We start from the raw sequence: 21357 nt of genomic DNA on the forward strand, positions 1-21357 counted from the left end.
TACAAACTTTTATTTTGTAGACTGCTGTAGACTGATTATTGGAAGGACTTTCTGAATAAAAGGGGAATTTAAATGATGTGCAGTTATATAGATCATTGAGGATGCTGTACACTGAGATGCACTGAGATACACTGAGATACACTGAGATACACTGAGATGCACTGAGATACACTGAGATACACTGAGATGCACTGAGATACACTGAGATACACTGAGATACACTGAGATGCACTGAGATACACTGAGATGCACTGAGATACACTGAGATGCACTGAGATACACTGAGATGCACTGAGATACACTGAGATACACTAAGATGCACTGAGATACACTGAGATACACTGAGATGCATTGAGAAACGTTGACAGCTGAATCGAATCGAATCGTGAGGCCAGTGAAGATTCACACCTTGTGGACGCTAACACTTTTAGCTTAGCAGCTACAGTGAAGATTTCAGCTTAAAAAAGGGTGTAAACGTCTTTTCAAATCAGTTCATGTCGTGACCATGAGATAGAAAACAGATTTCTGCTTTCCAAGCAGTAAAAGTAATGACACTTTGATGTAAAACTAATTTTGTAGATTCTTTCAAATTTACTGAGAAATAGTTGCACACACACTACGATGGAAAACCAGAGGGAGTGTTTCATTTCATTGGGAGTTTAAAACAGCTGGATGGATGTGGAGGATAATGCAGTCAAGATGTGTGTTGTGTAAGAGCTGCAGTCTTCATGAGGCTGTCGACACAGGCAACAACAGCAAGAAGCATAAATACTGCAGGCCGAGACATGAGCTACATGTGATGAATCTATTAGACACACTGTGAATCTATTGTCGAGGTATGATCCATCTTTTTTGAGCGTGTGTTAAATATATTTAACACGGACACACGCATAACACAGAAATGATTGTGTTGCCTGTGAGCTGAGAGGAAACATTGGACCTGTCAGGACAGAACATCTGTTGGATCAAATCTTTTCCATATAAACCTTTATGAGTATTTGCTCGTATGAACAAAATGATTTGACCGATGACATCTAATGTGAAACAGGTTGCTCACAGTGACAAGTGCAGGAGCATTTTAGCCTCTCTAACTTTGTATCTCGCTGTAGCAGGCAGCTGTTTCCAGTGATAAAGCTCTGATAAACCCACTGTAAGCTCCCTGCTCAGCAACAAACGGCAGACAGACTAAGTTGGAGTTGAACTGGTGAACACTGTGGAGCATTTAGCAGCTAAAGAGACGGATAGTTTCCTCAGGAGCTGGTGGAGACCAAAAATAGAGCTAAAAGGAGCGTTCAAATTGGACTCAAGTTTGTCAGATTGTCAACTGTTTCTCATGTCTGCTGGATACGCAAATAAGTAATTGTTTGCTAACACGTTAGCTATATCAACTTTATGTTGTGGGTGGCGGTAGCTGAGGAGGTAGAGCGGGTCGTCCAGTAATCTGAAGGTCGCTGGTTCGAATCCCTGGATCCCCCGGCAATGCTCGTCTTGCTCATTGAGCAAGAGACTGAACCCAAACTGCCTTTGCTGGAAAAGATCTATAGAGGTCCATTTAACTTAATATGGTGATATATATCAATGTAGCAGAAAAAAATTAAATGAGTAGAAAGGGGAAAAACCCAAGATCCATGTTGGTATTTTTCCATCACACTGATGGGAAGTGCTTCAGTAAATCTGTGTCCTTGCAGAGAGAGAGACCAAAATTGTTAGTTTCAGCAAAATAGAAACAGCCTAACATGCAGATGTTAATCTGCAGAAACCCGTTCAGTGGTATTCTGATCAAACCAGAGCCAACATCTCAACACTTGTCCTTCATGTCAGCCAAAGTAGCTTGTTTGCATTCCTCATTGAAACCAAGGTTCACGTCTAATCTGCAGGATTTGTGCACATTGACACAAATGGACAGTAACAGTTCAGGACTCTCAGCACACCCTTTAATGCCTGCACCAAGTTGTCTTTTACTGAATGAATCACTACATGAATGAAGCGTGATGAAGTCACTGGAGGTAGTTGAGAAGCTGTGATGGTGGACGAACAAAGTCAGGACTGTGCAGGACGAAAGTGCAGGACTGTCAGGCCGGAATCAGTCCACTTCCAGTCTAGGTGAGGTTCAAGCAACAAAACAAAAGCACTTGAGCACAAGATGAAATTTCATCTTTAGGATTTATTTACACGGGCACAAATTTTCCATTTTAACCTCAATTTTATGCTCAATGTAATGAAATAAACGGACATGTCATGCCCATGTGCATGCATCATACAGATCACAATTCATCACTATTTCACAAACTGCTGTGATAGTGGGTCCAGGGTTCATAACTGACTGCAAGTTTTGGGACTCGGGGGGACCACCCTGCTTGCTGTGGGGAAAGTTGATGAGCAGAGCACCCGGCTTCCATCACCCCTGGGTTCAGCTCCCCTGTCACCTCAGCTGATTAGCTCCTGTGATGACTGATCAATGTAGAGAACGTGACCTTTTGAAGGGGAGGCCTCACAAGTTAGAACCAGAGATCTCCGGGGCCACCGAGGGAGACGTGTGCTTGATATGGCAAAGGGAAGGAATGCATATCGGTATTGTACGTCATCACCATAACTCACTGCTAACTAGGTGATGTCTGGACAGCTAACGGTAGATGAACGGACAAATATTGACTCCTGTTGTCGAGAAGATAAAGTCATGTATGTGTTGAGCAACATTCAGACATGCCAGAGAAACAGACTCATCCCAAACATCTCTCTCTGAAAGCCCCTCCAGTCTAAATAAAGGACTTAGTGGTTTGAGGTGTGGTTAATTTCTCTGTGTGGTTAGGGTTCGGCGTCTCTCTGGCCTCATTAACCGCACCCGCCCCGGCAGTCTGTTTCCTATGAGAGCAGCATGTCTGCAGCTGTATCTGTGCAGTGCTGGAGATAAGGTGGGAGAAGGCCCGACCGTCTGGGTGGAGACTGGAGACCAGAACCAGACAGCTGAGATTAGCTGTTGACGAGCTCCTCTCCTGATCTTAAATGTTGTTCAGGATTGAAATGTCACAGCAGACGTCTCTTCACACATCACTCATATCCACTTTATTGACTTTACACCAAGTGTGTCCATTAAATTACCTTTCATTCCTGTAATTGCAAAATGAAGCAGTGCTGTTTCTCTGTGTCAACACTGTGTGGGTGCTCTGTAATGAAAAACAGCATGATTTATGATCCCAGCCGTCCCCACCTCCTCCTCACTGAATATGATACATGGCCCTTTAGAGCATCTCCACATTCTGAACCGTTCCAGGGGCTGGATAGATGCCTCGCGCCCCACACGACCATAAATCTACACGTATTTTGTGGAGATCTATTGTGTGACGCTCCCTGAAGTGTGCCCCTCGCTGCGGGAGGATCCATCATTATAAGAAGCTGCGTGGTGTTGTAATGGCTGAATTGATGAGTGCTAATTGGCATCAAGAGACTGCCAGTGATGGACCTGAGCGACAGCGATTCACTGGAAGCTTAAAGCAGATACACTGATTAGGAAAATGGCACGTGTCCAGCTGCATGTATCGATGCTTTGATTTGTGATTCAACCATAAATGTTTAAAGGTCAGTTTGCTGTATTTACTGCCTGTTGTCTTTGTAAATGTCATGATATGTGAGTTAATGTAAAGTAGAAGTTAAATGGCAAATGTCACGTTGAGATATACTTTAGTAAAACGTATTCATCTGTAAAGCATGAGGGTGTAATCCTTCAGCAGCAGCAGCAGGAGGAGGATGCTCAGTTAGCAGTCAGTTGAATGCTGCTGAGATTTTGTATCTTTGCGGAACGTTGTCTGAATCCTCCTCATCTTTAAACACTTGTCGATACTCATTGATCTTTGGTTAGTTAGTTCACACTAATGCATCTTGTGTCCAATAAACATGCTGCTGCAGACAGACACAGATGAAGGGGCCAGTGTTTAGGGTTTCTATTGAGCTGGGCAATAGATGTTGTTATCATCATGATATGGGACTACATACTGTATGGGCTTAGATTTTGGATATGGTAATATGGATATGACACAAGTGTTCCTGGTGTTAAAGGCCCATTACAGTGATGTCATTTTCTGAACTCACCACACTGTTCTTTTTGTGCTCAAACTGGTCTTTACCCACTCAGTCTTTATCCACACTACTGATGATTATTGATTAAACAGCTTACTGTGTTCATATTTTGTCAGGTATCATAACACAGCTAACTGCTAACTGCTGCTAACTGTAGCTGTTGTTATCTGGTTAGCTCAGTTAGCTGTGCAGTTAGTGGTCCGGACTGGGAGCTTGGAGCGCTGAGAGAGCGTTGGTGTTAACATTGGTAGCACAGGAGCTTTGGACCGGTACCAGCTGGGGCTAGCTAGTTAGCATGCTAACTTTATTAGATGCACCGCAATCTACAAAACGTAGATGTCATTACATCAAAACTGTTATATCTCCTGATTTTGTTTATAAATTCTTACATATTGCACCTTTTAAGAAGTAGATGGTTCAAAATCATCAAATGTGGAGATACATGTTTTTCACCGAGCAGCGATGTATTTTTTTTTTTCAAAATATTTAAATCCCATAAAAATGTGGTAAAATCAATTCTGCATTTAAATAAGTGAGCAGACTTCATTGAATGCCTTTAGCTTCCACTGCATCCTGTCATCATTACAGTGGACAATACAGTCCCACAGTGCACGGTGGTGTGCACAGTGGTACACACTGCCACTGTTCCTGAATGAGCAGGAGCTTCTCTGTGCACACAGTGTGTGTGTGTGTGTGTGTGTGTGTGTGTGTGTGTGTGTGTGTGTGTGTGTTCTCTGTTTTGTTGTGTCATCATGTACTGATCCCTGGTGGCCTCTCTCCTGTCAGTGACCACACACACACACACAGGCCTGTAGGCTGCTGAGGTGTAGGGTCAGCCTCCCTCTGGAGCAGCAGTGAGTGTCAGCTGCCAGCAGCAGTTTGTGCTGAGAGAACAGTGCAGAGAAAGAGAAACGTCTTCCTTCATCCATCAGCCTGCAGCAGCCTCCCTCTGCACCACTGAGGCCTGCTGCTCCACACAGTAACACCACACTGAACATGACTGTGATTCACTCACAGACACTCAGTGTGTGGAAGTTGTTGGTGCAGTTACCACTGTACATACTGTATGAATGCACGATCCCAGAGCATCAGTCACCACAAATAGGTTCTCAGCATTAAGGAAACAAATGTGTGTGGTGCCAGAATAAGTCTTAGTTTATTAAGTTTATTAAACTCCATCTTCAGTTGGATGTGACAGTTTTTGTCTGCCCACAATTCTCAAGTGTGAAGATGCAAAAATATATTGTGTGGAGTAGACTAAAACTATGAAATTAACTAGCTAACTAAAATGACTTTCAAAGGAGGTGGTTTGACACTACAATAGAGTGCCATGTATTCTCTAAAATGTAACAGGAAGCCATGATTTTGTGTCATGCTAGCAGCTCAGTGAGGCTGCAGTTAGCAGTGCCACGAGCTAAATGCTAACAGTAACCTGCTAACAAGGCAACAATGACAGCGACATGCTAATATTAAGCAGTTAACCCAAAATGTTTACCATCTTCACAATCTTAGTTCAAGCATGTTAGCATGTTAACATTCGCTAGGCTAATAGTTCTCTCAAAGTATAGTCGAGGCTGATGGGACATAAACTCAGTATGTTGCTGCATGATTATATCAGGCTGACACACGTTTGAGTTAAAGGCTTTCTATAGACAGCCACTGACATATGAATCAATGATACAACAAATGGGCCGATACGATCAAACCACTTCACACCAGCTGATATAGCTGTAGAATCACAGTACATTGTTGTAAATATGAACCTGATTACCAGTTTTACAAACATCTAAATCAAATGTTTTATGGATGCGAGGCCATTGTAAATATATAGAGAATTTTTTTCATAAAATTATGGACTTAAACCAAACTAATATTATATACTATATATGTATTATAGTGTAACATACTTACAGGTTACTTGAACATTAAAAAGCCAAAAAAGAACAAGATCTCATGTCAAATTAAAGCTAAAGCTGTCATTTAATTTAGAAAAATGACAGTTGCTTTCTGTTATTTTACTGTACAACTGCTGAGTAAAAAAGACAGAGTGCAACAGAGCCGTCACCAAACCCCTCCAGATCTCAGAGTGAGAGATGAGTTTGTCATGACTGTGTCAGACAGACGCCGCTTCAAGCTACGTTCTTTTAACCAGCATTTTGGTTGGAAGTGACTGAATTGATCTTCACCGGGGAGATCATGTTGGTGCAAGTCAGATGTAGGAGTGTGTGCTGTGAGTGAGTCAGGGAGGCGGAGGCAGGAGAGCGCTGCTAGCACAATCCAGAGGAAACAGGAGCTAGGTGAGGGAGTCGGATGACTGCTGAAGTGGAGAGCATGAAGACACGGCGGCTGAGCTGACGTGGCTCTGCAGACCGCAGTATTAACATCCTGATGACTGCTTTCAAATGTCCTATTCAGCATCTTTTTTGTTTTTCCCCTTTCATGACCAGACTGATGGTGCACTCATTTTCCAAATATCCACAGAAACAATCTGAGCTGTGGAAAATACCAACCAAAATTATGTTGAGGATGGTGTCGTAACCACTGAAGGAAACGCTGATGGAAATGTTAAAAACTGGCCTCTTAACTTCACTCCCCATACACAAAGTGATGGTGAAAAAGAAATACTAATGCAAATAAGCAGAGTGCAGCCTTTGGGTGGCTCATGTGGCATTCACTGCACCAGTGTAAAGTATCATTTTAACTGGTGCTTCACAGCGCCACCACTGTACAAGTCAGCACTTCTTCACAAGCTGATCAAGTCCTAACTAACTGAGCAGACCACACGTCTGTGTGCACCGGAGCTGGAACTGTCTGTCAGTGTGTGTCCGTCCAAAGTAAAAGGCAGGTAGGCTTTGTCGTCCATCAGCGCAGCCTCTTGTGTAATGGAGAAGGTTGTGTCTTTACCTCAGGCCTCGTGTCCTCTGCTGACGACAGGCAGGGATCTTATCTCTGCCCGCGGCGGAAGACCTTTCCCTCGTATCGCAGTGGGACAATAGTTCTATATTGAGAAAGCAATAAACATGAGATTGCTTATCTGCTATTGAGCCGGTGGCACATGAAGAGGCTGGATTAGTTATGTGCATTACGTGCTTTGACGTTTCAAACCAGGATGGTAAGTGGATTCGATTGATAATACCATAGAGACGGAGTGTTTGTTGTGTCAGTGAGTCAGTACAGGCCTGATCAGTGCGAGGATCAGCACTGTGTTCATATTCTGTGTCTGCTGCTTCACATTAAACACACCTTCAAACAAAAAGCGTAGCAGCTTATTTCATCTTTATTCTTGACTCTCGATTCTTGACTGGGGTGAATAAAACCACCACATGGACAATGTTACGCATGATTCACTGCTATCACTTTGAATAATAGTGAATGATGGAAAAGATTTGTGAGCTCTGCAAACAACTTGACACAATAACTGAAAACCAACACAACACTGACATCACTTTTTAAAGTGGATTTGTCAAACCTGCGAGGAAACAGTTTTTCACTTACACATCCAACAGATATGAGGCAACACTATCACTTATATGGAGTCATGTTTGTGCCCACTTGATGAATGTAAGTTCAATGATCACTCTCGTTCAGCTCAGTCTTTGGGCAGACCATAAAACCCAAACAGTGAGCTGAGAGGCTGTAGGATCACTGTGTGGAGCTGAGGGAACTGTGAGGGTGATGGTTCTATTGACATGCAGTATTTCCACACATGTCACAGCTTGACTTGACTCTACTGTCTTCCTGTTTGGTTTTCCATCGTTGTCTCACTTGTTCTCACTTGTGTTAGTGAGCTGAGCCGGTACAGACAGTGGAGTGAGACACTGCAGACCACTGATTGGTCAGACAGAGTCTTCACTTCCTGCACACGACTGCAAATTATGACTGCAGTTTTTTAATCACTTGACCCAGATCCATCAGTCCATTGTTATCATAGAAATATTGATTAGTGCATCTTAAAATAGTGGCATCATGCGCATTAAATATATTATAACAGCACTCCATGTGTTATTAACACGTAACGGCAACAAATGCAGGCGTATGTGACCTGACGATGGAGAGGTGACAGCAGTTCTATCACTGCGCACCTGAGAAGCTGAACTGAGCTCTGGGCTGTGTGGACCAGCACAGCTGCCATAGCTAATGAACGTCCCACAAACTGAATGTCCCTTTGATTGAAGATTCAGTCTCATCACTTTGTTTACTGTGGGCCTAAATACCCACCAAACAGCATATTTAAAGCATCTTATCTCCTTCATTGGATGTATTTCCTGTAGAGGCAGGATGTCGGGCGAGGCTCATCAGATAGCTGTGCTGTGTAAACCGATGGGGTTTCATTTATCCAGAGAAGACAGACTTATTTGATGTTGGGGATGTTTTACTCGCCTGATTAAAGTTTAAGTTCCACTTCAGATGCAGCCTCCTGCTTTCCAGAGAGGAAACACATGTCTTGAGATTTTAAAATGTGATTACAAATACATCTTGTTTTGTTCCAAACTGATATGATATTTAACGATCTCCCTCTTCAATACTGGCTGCAGTTTCTCTCATGTCCATTACTGAGCTCAGTGTCATCCATCGCTCCCGCACTGTGACTGCACTGTGCCCTCATGCTTTGTTTTATATCGTGTTGATGACGGTGATCACAGTGTTGTCTGAGTCAGCTCAGCCTGCATGCTTAGTGGTTCCTGTGTGAGCATTTTGGACCGCTTTCACTCCTGATGCTGTCAGAACAACTCTGACACCTGTCCTATGAGAACTGCCTCTGTGTCTCTGCCCACTGTGGGCTGGATGCTATTAAGAGTCACAGACTCAGGTTGATGGTTCTTTTGGAAACACAATTATTTACTTTATTTCTGAGACCTAAAAGAGGAGAAATGATACTAGTCTACTCTTATGTCTGTACAGTAAATATAAAGCTAGAACCAGGGAATGGTTAGTTTTAAAACTTTAGATGAAGCCAGGCCAGCAGGCTGCTCCATGTCACCAATTTATCATCATGTGCTCTGGGGATCACTGGTACGCCTTGCTAACACTTTAGCATACGTCACTGTATTGTGGGGTCACGTTTCTTTCAGTTTCGAGAGAAACTGACACAATGTTTAATTGTGTAAGTTCCTGTGGCTTCTGTGAGACTAAATGAATAAAATGATGAACGTGATGTTTTCCAGGCTGTATGCTGTGTTTTGGCCAGTCAGCCTTCTTCCGCTTCAACCACCCTGAAGAAGCTTTCAGGATGAAGAGCATGGTGCCCCAGGGAGGAAGTGTCTCCACCGGGGACTACAGACTATGTCCAGGTACGTGTGATCGTGCACGCTCGTATTACTCCATTCACTATTTCCCTGTGTTTTCAGCAGTGTTACCTGAAACATCACGTCAGGGTTTCCCTTCTTGCACAACCAGTGGAGGCCCAGTGTGAATGAAAACACACTGACCTTTTGTCACATGAATAATAAAGCCTAAAAAGACTGTTTGTCTCCTGAAGTTCCAGTTTCAGCTCGGCCTGTGTGAATGAATGGGCCGGATTGTTGCAGACCCCAGCAGACGGGTGGTGAGGTGGCCGTGTGTTTTACAGGTGGATGTTTGCTCAGCAGTAAACCCTCAGCATTTCTCCTATTTTATCGTCTGGCAAGAGTGGAGGAGGTGTGGAGGCACAGGGCAGTCTGCATGGACTACAACAGTGAACTACAATAGTGGGGCAATATAGTGTAGTAACAGTCTGTTAACCTGCCTTTTGTTTCTTTTCTGGCAGATTGTGGTTTTATTTGACTTATTCACTGTTTTTTCAGAATTGTTTTCCCCCTTTAACAACATAACGTTTTGAGTACTGTTACTGTAAGAGCTGTAAACCCACCCAAAGAATGTGCTGAGCTGGTTTCAATTACCTCTCTGGTATGAGAGTATTACAGTATGAAAATGGCTCCGTACAGCTCATCAGGTGTAATCCAAGGCTTCAGAAGCCCCGAGAGCCAAAACTGACTTGAAAAGATGTAATTTCCACCTTTTTTAAGCTGAAATCTTCACTGTAGCTGCTGAGATTAAAGCTTTAGCGGGGCCCCGTCTGAAGTGTTAGCACGAGCTCGACCGCACGTTGAGGGTGTAAAATCACATCTTTTCAGATCAGTTTGTGATCTCGGGGCTTCTGCAGACTTCGATTACAGCAGTTTGGAGCCATTTGTTGGTTTTTGGTTGTTTTCCCGTTTTAAAACGAGTCCCCAGCTACTTCAGCTGTTTAGCAGAATGCTGCTGCGCTGTTTAACTGTGAAGCTCCAGAAATGTTTTGTGGCCAAAAAAAAACTTTGTCTGACTTTCCATCAGCATGGAGGGAGGAGACGATGACTGAACTTTACTTTTTGGGTGACCTGTTCCTTTAAATGGCCTACTCTGCCTGTTTGCAGCTCTGTTACAAGACCGTTGTTGAAAGCATCAGCCTTTAAGATGCAGCACCCGTTGAACCCTGCAGCCTGACGGGTGCCCAGCTGGGACCCGGAGCTGGAGTTAACACCATGCATGTTTTATGAGCATCTCATTCCTCTGCGTCTCCAGGCAAAGTTTTCAGCTGCTTGCGTGTGCTTGTGTGTGTGTGCGCTTCTCCTGGCACTACCTTTTCTTGGCTAGCTGTACCACCAGCGGTCTGTCATAGCATCTTGTTATTTCCCTCCTGTTACTGTTGATGCTGCCTGCCACTGGGGGATAAGTTTAGCACACAGGCATGCTGGCTGCTGTGGACTTCCTGATCCAGTAATGAAAGCCTTCCGTTGTTTAGAAACGTACCATTTTCCTCAATTATGCATTCCTAAGTTGCATTCAGATGAAACCTGCTTATACCACTCCCATGATAATCTGGGCATATCTGTCATATCTACTTGGAAACTTCAGAACAAATTACACTTGTTATCTGTGTATAAACTATCACCGAGAGCAAAACCCAGCTGACTTTCTTTTTTATAAGGATACACATTTTCCAGTTTTTCTGTCTGAAATAAAACAATGATATCAATTTATAGTACACTTACATCAGGGCTGAACCCTGCCGATTCACTGTATTCAGGTCAGTTGGTACTATTAGGCAGTTAAATCTTAATGGGTGCCCACTTGAAATACCTGTGCTGAGTAGGACCATTGTGGAATTTAATCTTTTAGAGTACAAGAGCTTGTCACAGTGGTAGTATAAGACATGTGCGGATACCATTTTTCCTTCTCGACACAACTTTTTATATGGCCGATACAGAGTAACAATCCAATACAAGTGTGTTTAAAAAAAAAACCCAAACAACAATATAACCTACCGATTCCAGCATTTAGGCAGTATCAGAGGCATTTCTGATACTGGTAGTCTTTCTGTATGGGAACAACCCGAGGTAGTAGCATGGATGTGTTCAGCACACTGCATATCATGTTCCACGTACACGTTCCAATGAAAGTTGCACACTGACCAAATAGAGGAAAAAATGGGGAAGAGTTTTATTTATTTATTTATTTAGTGTTTTCAGGACATAAATGGAATAAAATTAGAGTCTCTTTGATTCTTTATTGGACATAAAAATCAGGTACAACTGAGTACGCATTCTTTCATTATCTAATGTTTATACCTCTAAACTTACTTTCACAAATAACCCACAACAATGTATTTATATAACTTACGGTATAATTATTAGGAAATAAGAAACTTCACCTGCTTGTCTTCTGTGCTGTAAGTAGGAGGCACTAGTGCCTTAACAAAAACAGGATCCCTCACTGGCTTCCCGCATGTCCTATGCCAGAGATTTAGGCTCCATCTCTGCAGTGGTGGATGAATACTTTTTCCTTTTTCAGTGAGCTGCCTACACTGACTTTAGTAACTTTACCTTTCATTCACTGAGGCTGAATTGGTCATTACAGCCAAGGAGCTTTTGTTTCACCCGTGTCTGTTAGTTTGTTGGTTGGTTGGTTTGTCTGCAGGATTACACAAAAAGGATGGAGGATGGCTCTCAGCCCAAAGTAGATCTTTTGGTGCAGATCCCAGTAAAGGGACAGATACAGGAATCTTTTCTCGCTCAAAAATCAGGTGTATTTAGGTGGCTGGTATCTATGAGGGAGTACAATTTGTGGATAAAGGTGGAGGTATGCACTCTACTGAGTGCAATTCCAGTCACGGATGCCTCCAAACTCGCCTGTATAAAGAGCCTGTCCACTAACATCACAAGAAATGATTACATTTTAATGAAATGTAATATTAGACTTATTAAGCATACATCACATAGAAAAAGTCACGTTCTACATTTAGTTAGTGAGGCGAGCAGCACTTCACAATACCTCACACAAAAAGATATCAGTCAGTTATGATGAGAGAAGAAAGCTGCAGCGCAGGTCAGACGCAGTTTTAAGTTGGTGCTGACCGGCTGAACGAGCATCCTGATGAGCTGTTGACAGGTTCTGTTGTAACATCTGCTCTCACAAAGTCCCTCTGTGTGACTGTTATGGTACATTTACACAAAATGTATTTTGTGAATTTTGAAACACTGCAGTGCTGCTGTATTTTTGCGATGCCAGTCACATTCACCTGCCTGTTGTTTAGTTTTGGCAAGCTTTGCCCGGTCGGTGACGGCCCACTGACCAGCTGTCTTCAGCCAGCCGTCGTTCAGCTACCGCCTCTTCACTGATTGGACGTTTCCTGTGCCTCTCTGTCAGGCCAGCAGACGGCTTTGTGGCTCTGAGCTGCTTACTTAAAGTGGCGGACGGCTGCAGTTACAGTATCTTTTTCAGAGACTATTTATAAAGCTCCAGTTCCATTCTGCTGTCTGCCCTCCCTGGGTTTCCCCCTCCAGGCCCTTCCTGCACCCAGCCACCGTCCTTGTGTGTGTCAGCCTCGCTTTTCAGTTGATGGCCTTTTATCTTCCTGTGATTTGGCTGCTGTGTCTGTCACTGGCTGCTTGACAGTCTGCAGAAAGCGGTACTGAAGGCAGAGCTGAATGCCTGGGATGCAGCTGATTGTTATTGTGGTTGCAGAATGGCACCACCACATGTTGAATCTCTCGTGTTCAAAGTGCTCGTTAATAAAACAGGACCGGACACTTCTGGACAACAAATAAAGAATCTTTCTGACTTTCAGCGCCTCATTCCTGCCACTTCATTTTCATTTCCAGACCAGTTTAAACCCACATGAGGAAAATCCCTTTCCCCCTTTAATATTTCACCATATTGGATCAATGAGGTCTGCTGTCAGTATTTTTATGGAAAAGTTCAGCCAGAGAGCAAAACACAGACACATATAACATCACAGTCTCTACTTAACTTCTTCCAAAGTTCTTTGTTTTGATTAACTCAATGAACTTTTCCACACTAGTATCTTTGAACAGCACTTAGGGCTGATGTGTGGGGTGTGTTCAGGCTTAGACTCACATTTAAACAGACCTGTGCTTTGAACAGAAGTCAAATCTAAATCTAAATAAAAATGATTTAACTGTAGACCGCCAAAACTGTAGGCAAGTATACATTTGAGGTCCTTACTTTCCACTTCATTCCACTCCATTCTGCTTTATACTAATACTCCACATCACAGTTCAGAGGGAAATATTGTCCTTTTTACTGCACTACATGTATTAGAAAATAGGATGCACTGCTACTGATCCAGCTGCCCGGTTTATAACAGCAGACTGTGTGAAATAGTTAAAAATGAGCTCCATCCTGATAGTCAAGTGCTGCGTACACACACATAATAATCAGATAATGTATTATGTCAAAATGTAACACTCATGGTGGCCATTCTTCTGCGTTATGAATACTTTTACCTTCACCTCCTCTAACTTACTTTGAAATCTTAAAAATATATAATGTTGTCAGAAATGGAATATAACATTCATAATTATGTTTTCACTGCCTTCTTAACCTTAGATGATTTCCTCTTCCACTGTGTTGTACCTTCATGTTCCTACAGTAGCCCAGAATGGACAAACTTAACACTGGCTCTAGAGAGGGCCATTTCTTTTTTTGCGGCCACCGTAGAGGCAGGGTGAGACATTCAGTCGGTTGCGATCTGCAGTCCCCCTGACATCTTTATATTGCAGTATTTCTACTAAGGATCTGAATAATTCCTCCATCGTGGTTTTGAAATATGCTTTGATGGCTTTTGAAGGTTGCCAAAGCTTAATGTGTTGTGGACAAGTTTAAATAAGTTGATGGTCAAGTTGAATATGGTTGTGGCTTCACTTGACATTGTGTGTTTGCACACTGTCATCTTGAAAATCACTGTTTAATTCAAAGAATCAACTTCCATCAAAAACTCTTTTCATATAGCTAACAGAACACTGACCTGTGGCCCGGCCGTCACTGCCCCTGGATGACAGCAGTGTAGTCCATGGTTTGTACTTCAGAAGAGTGTTTTGTTGATGCTTTCTCTGTTTTTTCAGTTAAAATCTGCATCAGGGAGACAATAACAGTGACAGGCCATAAAATCCACTGCTGTGACCCTTTATAACAGAGCAGTAAATCTCGCAGTAGTTCACATCACTGTGCACAGGAAGAGTGACGTCAAGGAGGTGGATATCACACCGGAAGCAAGATGAATTTACCTTCAAAATAAGATACATTTCAGATATGTGGAGAACGGACAGTTGCAGAGAGCTTCGGCGGGCTCAATTTTAGACTTATGTTTTTAGTCTATGTCACGCAGACAGAGACGGACCATGTGTCGTGCAGTCGTTTTCGATAGCACATTCAGTTAAGTATCGTAGACGTGGAGTCTGAGTCTGTTGTGGTTTTATCTTGAAAGTCTTCACCGGAAAAGCGGGGTCACGTTGTAACTAGCTTGATGCCAGTGGTGCGGTAAGCAGCGGCGGTGCCTAGCACCCCAACCCCCGGCTGAAGTATCACCTCGGTGGTGAATCTCCATATCTCCCTCGGTGTGTGGAGCCAGGCACGGCGGGGCTCCGTCACAGCCGGGCTGTAACCGGTGTCCTGAGGATGTGGGCCTCACTGTGTGTCATGTAGCAGGTGAACCGCACTGAAACTGACCGGGTCGCAGTTTTATTCCTTCATGTGAGTAACCCTATTGCTTAATGCTTGAGCTTTGGGCAAGGGAAGTGATACGAACCGGTCACACGCCAAACTCCATTCAAAATCTTTCGGTTTAATGTTCATTTGCTTTTCTGGAAAGGTGCACACATCACAGGACATCATTACATACTTGATGCGATTCCTTGTAATTTCATTCATTATTCAGCATACAGGTGGTCCACAAATATGTCCTTTATTTCGTAAAACAATCATTTTTTCGTCGCTGTGGTCACAATATCACAATGTGTTCTGAGGAGGGAAATCCGGGGAAATTACAGATGGATCAACCATATGTTTAAGAAAACAGAGCATATTGACGGTGATATTGACGCCGTATTGTAGAAGTCCTTACATGAAACAAAACATCTTAAATGCAATTATCTCAGCCTCTCAGTTTTACCTGCACATAAGCTAACATTAAATCGATTGATTTTTAAATGAAGTTTGGCATGGTGTACTGGAGGCGACAATGTTTCCCATGACATCATTGCATAGGCTTCCTCTGAGCAAACGGTAGCTTTTATTTTGCCCCCCTCCCTGTATATAAGAATGACGCCGGTTTGTTAGACGACGTGACATTGACATTGATGCGGTGCTCAGCGGATACGATGCTGTATTGTGACAGCGTGCAGACCGTGATGCTGTATGTAAATGATGGTCAGGCTGTCATGAAGGCAGAGCTTCATTGTATGGCAGAGTCATTACAGGGGAGAGGACAGGAAGCTGCTCCCATCTCTGTTGAACAAGCACAGCTAATGTTTTATTTGTGAAGCTTCTCTATTTTAGAGCAGTTTTGCTATTTGGGAAATGTCTCTCTGACATCCTCTCCATGAAGAGACAGTTTGTTCTATTCTCTTCAATGTCTGTGATGTCATTTGCTGGGTCCCACCGTCATTTTTATGATTTCTAATGTTATTACACCGCTGTTAGACGTCACGGCTCTACGCTCCTGTCTTCTGTCAGTGTTTGCACTAATGGGTCCACGCTGCAATTATCAACAAGTCCATTTGAACAGATTTCATTCAGCATTAATAAAACCTGGTCTGTGCTGTGATCCCTGCCTCCGGGCCATGCTGGTGAATCTCCCACGTGGCCGTGCGTTTCTGTTGTAATCTACTATGCTGACAGTAGAGAGAGACGGTTAAGATTAGATTACCCGGCCTGTGTCCTACGTTGCTTTCGGGCCACACAGTAATTGGGTTATGTAGGCACATTTTCTCCTGTTCTCTATCCAATGCACAGGCCTGTCGGTCATGTTCATCTCCTCGGCTGTGTCCTTTCTTCTTTCCTCACCACTAATCCCTCCTCTGCCCTCATGCTCACCTGTCTTTCACAGCATCTACACTGGGCTGGTGATGCTGATTTTAACTTATCTCAATTAGTAGAGGCAAGGTTATGAATGAATATGGAGGCGGGCTCTGCCTTGCCCGATGATATTGCATTTGCATTGCCAGGGCCAAGATATTTGTTGGAGTGTTCTTTAGTGTCAGGACTTCCCCAGCAGAGTGATTGCTCTCTTGAGGCTACATTTTGATGCACACCAAATCTTGGGCATCTTAATGACCTTTTTTGTACCTTTGCTTTGAATTAAGGAAGGTCATTCCAACATGTTGTTATGTTGAGGATTTGAAAAATGGTTGAGTTTTCATTCTTATGTCTGAGGATAATTTGGTCTCCCAATTTAGACATGGTTGCACTAGAGGTTAACATGACCATATTGTATTTTTTACCCACCGGCCTGATGACAGTTGTGTTCTATCTTCTTTCCTTCAGACACGGAGAGCTTGGTCAATGGGAATCACCAGGCCAGTCCAGTCCAGTCTCCCCCGGCTCCTGGAGAGAGAGTCCAGTCTGAGCACAGTGCAATCGTCAGCTCTATTGAGAAGGACCTCCAGGACATCATGGACTCCCTAGTCATGGATGATCCCCAGCCTTCTTCCTCGGAGGGCAAAAAGCCCCCTGGAGGCCAGCCCATTCCCCACTCCCCTTTGTCACCCATGGTGAACGGAGGGGGCCGGTATCTGCTGTCCCCTCCTACCAGCCCAGGGGCCATGTCCGTGGGATCCAGCTATGAGAATACATCCCCTCCCTTCTCTCCCCTCTCCTCTCCCTCAGCGGCCAGCAGTGGGAGCTTTACCAGCCCGTCTCCTAGTGGAGGACCCCAGGACCAGAGTTCTTCTCTGCCGCCAGTGCCTGTACGCTCCTCTAGCTACAACTTCACCGCCCAGCCTCCGCCTATACCCCAGCCACGGACCATTCTGCCTTTTAGCAGTGGTGGGGTGGGCCAGAAGGTTCAGGAAAGCCCCAGGCTGCAGAGGAAGGTCTTAACTGAGGCTCCTCCAAGCCCCAAGCCAAGCCGCAGAGGGCTAGGCCAAGATGGATCTGAGAGCCCCAGACAGACCCCTCTTCTGTCCTCTACTGAATCTCTCAGTAGTAGAAACATTGTGCCAAGTAGCCCCAGACTCACTCCTAAATTCCCTACCTGTCCATCCCCTTCGCCCTCCAGTCCCAGGACCAAGACAACCACGGTGCTCCAGGAAAGGCCTGCCAGCCCTTTCAGAGAGCAAACCAGTGTAGCTGATGCCTCCCTAACCTCCAGCCCCTCCAGGCAGCTTTCCCAACCCACCAGAGCCTTCCAGCCTCCCCTGGACCCCATCGTCCACATTATCCAAGGATCACCGCTCCAGCAGCATCAACGTTCACTGCAGCCCCCTGAAAGCCCTCGCATGGCCAGGAGGAACATGGAGCTGAACGGTGGCAGTGCAGGGGGCAGCAGTATGAGAGAGCTGCCACCTCTTAGCCCCTCAATGGCTCGGAGAGGCGTCCCGGTACTCCCAGGGGCGCTCCCAGGGACGGTCCCCATATTGAGGACTCCAGATAGCCCCTCAGGTCTGGGCAAGTTTGTCCCCGAAAGTCCCAGGCTCCGGCGCAAGTCAGGATCTACATCTGAGGAGCCGTCGTACAGCAGGGGGATCCGAGCCCGCAGTCCGTCACCTACCTCTATGATGATGGAGGGCGGTGGTGGTGCGGGAGTACGGAAGGCGAGCTTTGGGAATTCCCTGTCACCTGCTTACAGTCTGGGCTCCCTGCCTGGCTCGTCTCCTGTATCCAGCCCCAGGACCCATCGGAAAATGTCTTCAGGTAGACCCCACCCTGGGATGAGGGAGAGGAAGAACAGCATCACAGAGATCAGCGACAACGAGGACGAGCTGCTGGAGTACCACCGACGACAGCGAGAGGAGAGGCTCCGAGAGCAGGAAATGGAGAGACTGGTGAGTCAGGAACATGTTTGTACTTCATGAGCTAATCTACCAAAGATACCAAAGTTTTTACTCATGGTAACTCTTTGGGTCAATTCTTCAGTTGTAGGTATTGCGATGCTGATATTATCGTTCCACTATAATGGCTGAACATAGTTTTTGGGAATAGAGCTCCAGCCAATTAGTCTTTCCTTTTCTTTATCTATGAATCTGTTGAGTCATTTTTGTGGTGGTCATCACAGGTTTGTAGAGGCCAGGCAAAACCTTCTGATGGTGTGTTTGAGAAAAACAGAAAATGGTCACATTTGACAAGCAGTTTTTTACCTGAAAAATGACTTGAGTGCATTCTAACTAGTCTAAAAGATTGCCATTAGTTTGATTATCACAAGAAGAGTTCCAGTTTACAATGAGATGTTGTAAATATTCTTGCAGAGGTTTGATCTAACCTCAATGTGAATGACCTCCTGGAAGAGACGAGTGTAACGAATGCAGTATCTCAGTGTTTGTTTGCAGTAGGAGGAGTAGCAAAGGCCCGTAAACCATCTCAGTGAACTGTCTGTAACTTGGCTGTCTGCTGTCTAAACTGCTGGTCTCAGGGTGCCCAGATGAGTCCATAGCAACCACATTGTTTGTTGTTTCCTAAACTGAACAGAGGGGGGAGGGAGCGGCGTTAGACATCTTGAACTTGTCTGCCGGTCTGAATGAAACTGCTGAGACAAAGTCCTTTAAAAAGTCTTTATATGTGTCTGTGCTTGCGTGAGAAGCCGTTTGTCCGCCCTGCTTGTAATTACAAAATGGTTGTTTTTGAAAGTGTGAGACTGAGTGAAGGCAGCTCAGCTGGGATACTGAAACGACATGCCCTCCCTCTCTGTGTACCAGGTCATGTTCTGGTGCCTCCTATAGAGGCATGGCAGTTAAACAGTGTGTCGGCAGCACCACATCTATACACTGGCACTGTGTTTAACCCTTAACAGTGAAGTGGGCTCTGCTAAATGCTACAAGGCCAGAGACTTAGAAACACTCAAGTTAATGCTCAGGGCTCCTGTAGCATCACAGAGATAACCTGGAGCTAGGGTTAGGGTGTCTGACCTCAGTACTCTGAAAGGTAATGGTGGTTTAGTCTCTTAGCTTTCCCCACTCAAACTTCAGGGAAAAGTCAGAATGTTCGTACCTTCTTTTTGTATCATCAAGGTATTTCTGTAATCCAACACATGTCCACTGTCTGCTCAGAATGAGAAACAAAAGTTAGTTTTCACAGGTTTCTCAGGTTAGGGTTAGGGTTAGGGGGTTAGGGATGGAGGAAACAGTGTGACAGTATAACATCTCAATGTCAGGTTCAAAAGTAATTAAAATATTTGTTATGTGAACAAAATGATAATTAAAAAAATAATATTGTCTAATATTGTTTTTCTGATGTTTCAGATTTAGTGGCTTTTAAAAAACATAAGTTCCCACAAAGCCCAAACTAGCGCAAGTTAAACATAAGGGTGACTGTTTGAGATGACCCATGAGAATAAACAGGGAGGGTCACATTTTTTAGACGGGACGGTACAACACAAAAGTTATTTCATTTTGTTTAGTTATTTCAAGTTATTTTAGGATTCTGTATTTTTTTGTATACTCAGTAATTGTTAAGCTTAATAAAAATCATGAACAGGTTTAAATCCTAACAACAAATACTGTAATAGATCCTTATTTATCTTAGAATATCCTTCGTAAACACCTGAAACATATTAGACTTTCTCTGAAAAGATCAAATAAAGAAACACTTTTTTTTTTTTTTTACCTTTTTAAACATTTTTGGTGGATACCTGTTCATTTAGTCCTGTCTAAAAGCCAGAAATCAGTTAGCATTTGTGTACTTCCAGTTCCCTCGTTTTGCGGTCAGAGTTTTTTGAATTGGTTTTCAGTTAAATGTGTGAAATAAGGTGTGTGGTTACCACGATCGAAGATATTTACATGTTTTGTTCTACGACATAAAATCCATCATTAAATGTCCCACAGTTTAATTATAAAGCTCTTCCATGTGTTAAAAACGGTTAGCGGTTGCTAACAAGTGTCTAAATGAGACTACAGAGGTTGTTGGGGACATTAAACGTCATCACAGCGAACACGGAGACTCATCTACTCACTAGTCCGTCTTTACAGGCCCACTTTAGTTACAAACTATTCTTAATCTGACTTTACAATTTGTACATTGATCAGTTTATAGAAAACCTGTATAGTAATTGTGTAGTTAGATGCTTAGTGGTGGTGATGTTTAAGTCGTGTGACCGTGATGTCGTCTGTTTGTAGCCTAACATTAGCTTTTACTGCTACACATTTAATTCACGCTTCAAACATCACAAAGTGGTGTTCATCTGTGAAGATTATCTTGATGAACAAAACGTAAATCTGTGTTTGTCACAGATTATGTTTTGCAATAATCCAAAATCCACTGTAAAAATGATTTGTGGAGGGTACCAGGCTGATGCCAACTTCCAGGTTAGCCTTCAACAATCACCCCTGCAGCTCTCTCTTCCAGAGTTCCCCAACGACTACAGCTAACCTAAAGGAATGTCATCAGGATGTGTTCAGTAAAGAGTTTTAGTCTCTTATCATGATCTACAGGCTTTTTCACTCTTACAACAATAACACTCGTAGGAAAAACACTAAGTTGTAATTTCTTGTCATGATATATCATACAGGCTATTTGCACCTCGACTGCTCATATTAGCCTTCACATACTCCAATCAGTCAAAACCTGAATCCTTTGTTCTTGTTGAAAGGTCATTAGCCACAGCAACCTTTGGACTAGTCCAACTTCCAGACACTTAAAGACAATATTGACATTAGATGTGCAAATAGTGGCTGGCACATGAGGTGAACACCATGTTTCTGTGGAGTGAATAAGGCATCCAGGGACAAGCGAGGGCTGCCTGAGACTCCTCAGCAGGATTCCTCAGCAGCCTGTGATGTTATTGTATTTTTCGTGCTGCAGAAACTCGCAGCTCTT

General features: G+C 43.8%; 1 protein-coding gene across 2 annotated transcripts in view; it reads left to right on the forward strand.

The window, feature by feature from the left end:
- Positions 1 to 21357, forward strand: part of phldb1b (pleckstrin homology-like domain, family B, member 1b) — a 76127-nt gene that overhangs the window by 9167 nt on the left and 45603 nt on the right. Inside the window, exons 2-3 of one of the 2 annotated variants that reach the window (XM_073483701.1) lie at positions 9240 to 9365; positions 16876 to 18374. In XM_073483701.1, the coding sequence (XP_073339802.1) occupies positions 9245 to 9365; positions 16876 to 18374 (1620 nt within the window). In that variant the 5' untranslated portion in view covers positions 9240 to 9244. Of the gene's footprint in view, positions 1 to 9239; positions 9366 to 14904; positions 15085 to 16875; positions 18375 to 21357 lie in introns of those variants that run through there. The other variant, XM_073483709.1, reaches the window with a different exon arrangement.

This window comes from Pagrus major, chromosome 2 (assembly GCF_040436345.1).
Source record: "Pagrus major chromosome 2, Pma_NU_1.0".
Classification (NCBI taxonomy): Eukaryota; Metazoa; Chordata; class Actinopteri; order Spariformes; family Sparidae; genus Pagrus; species Pagrus major.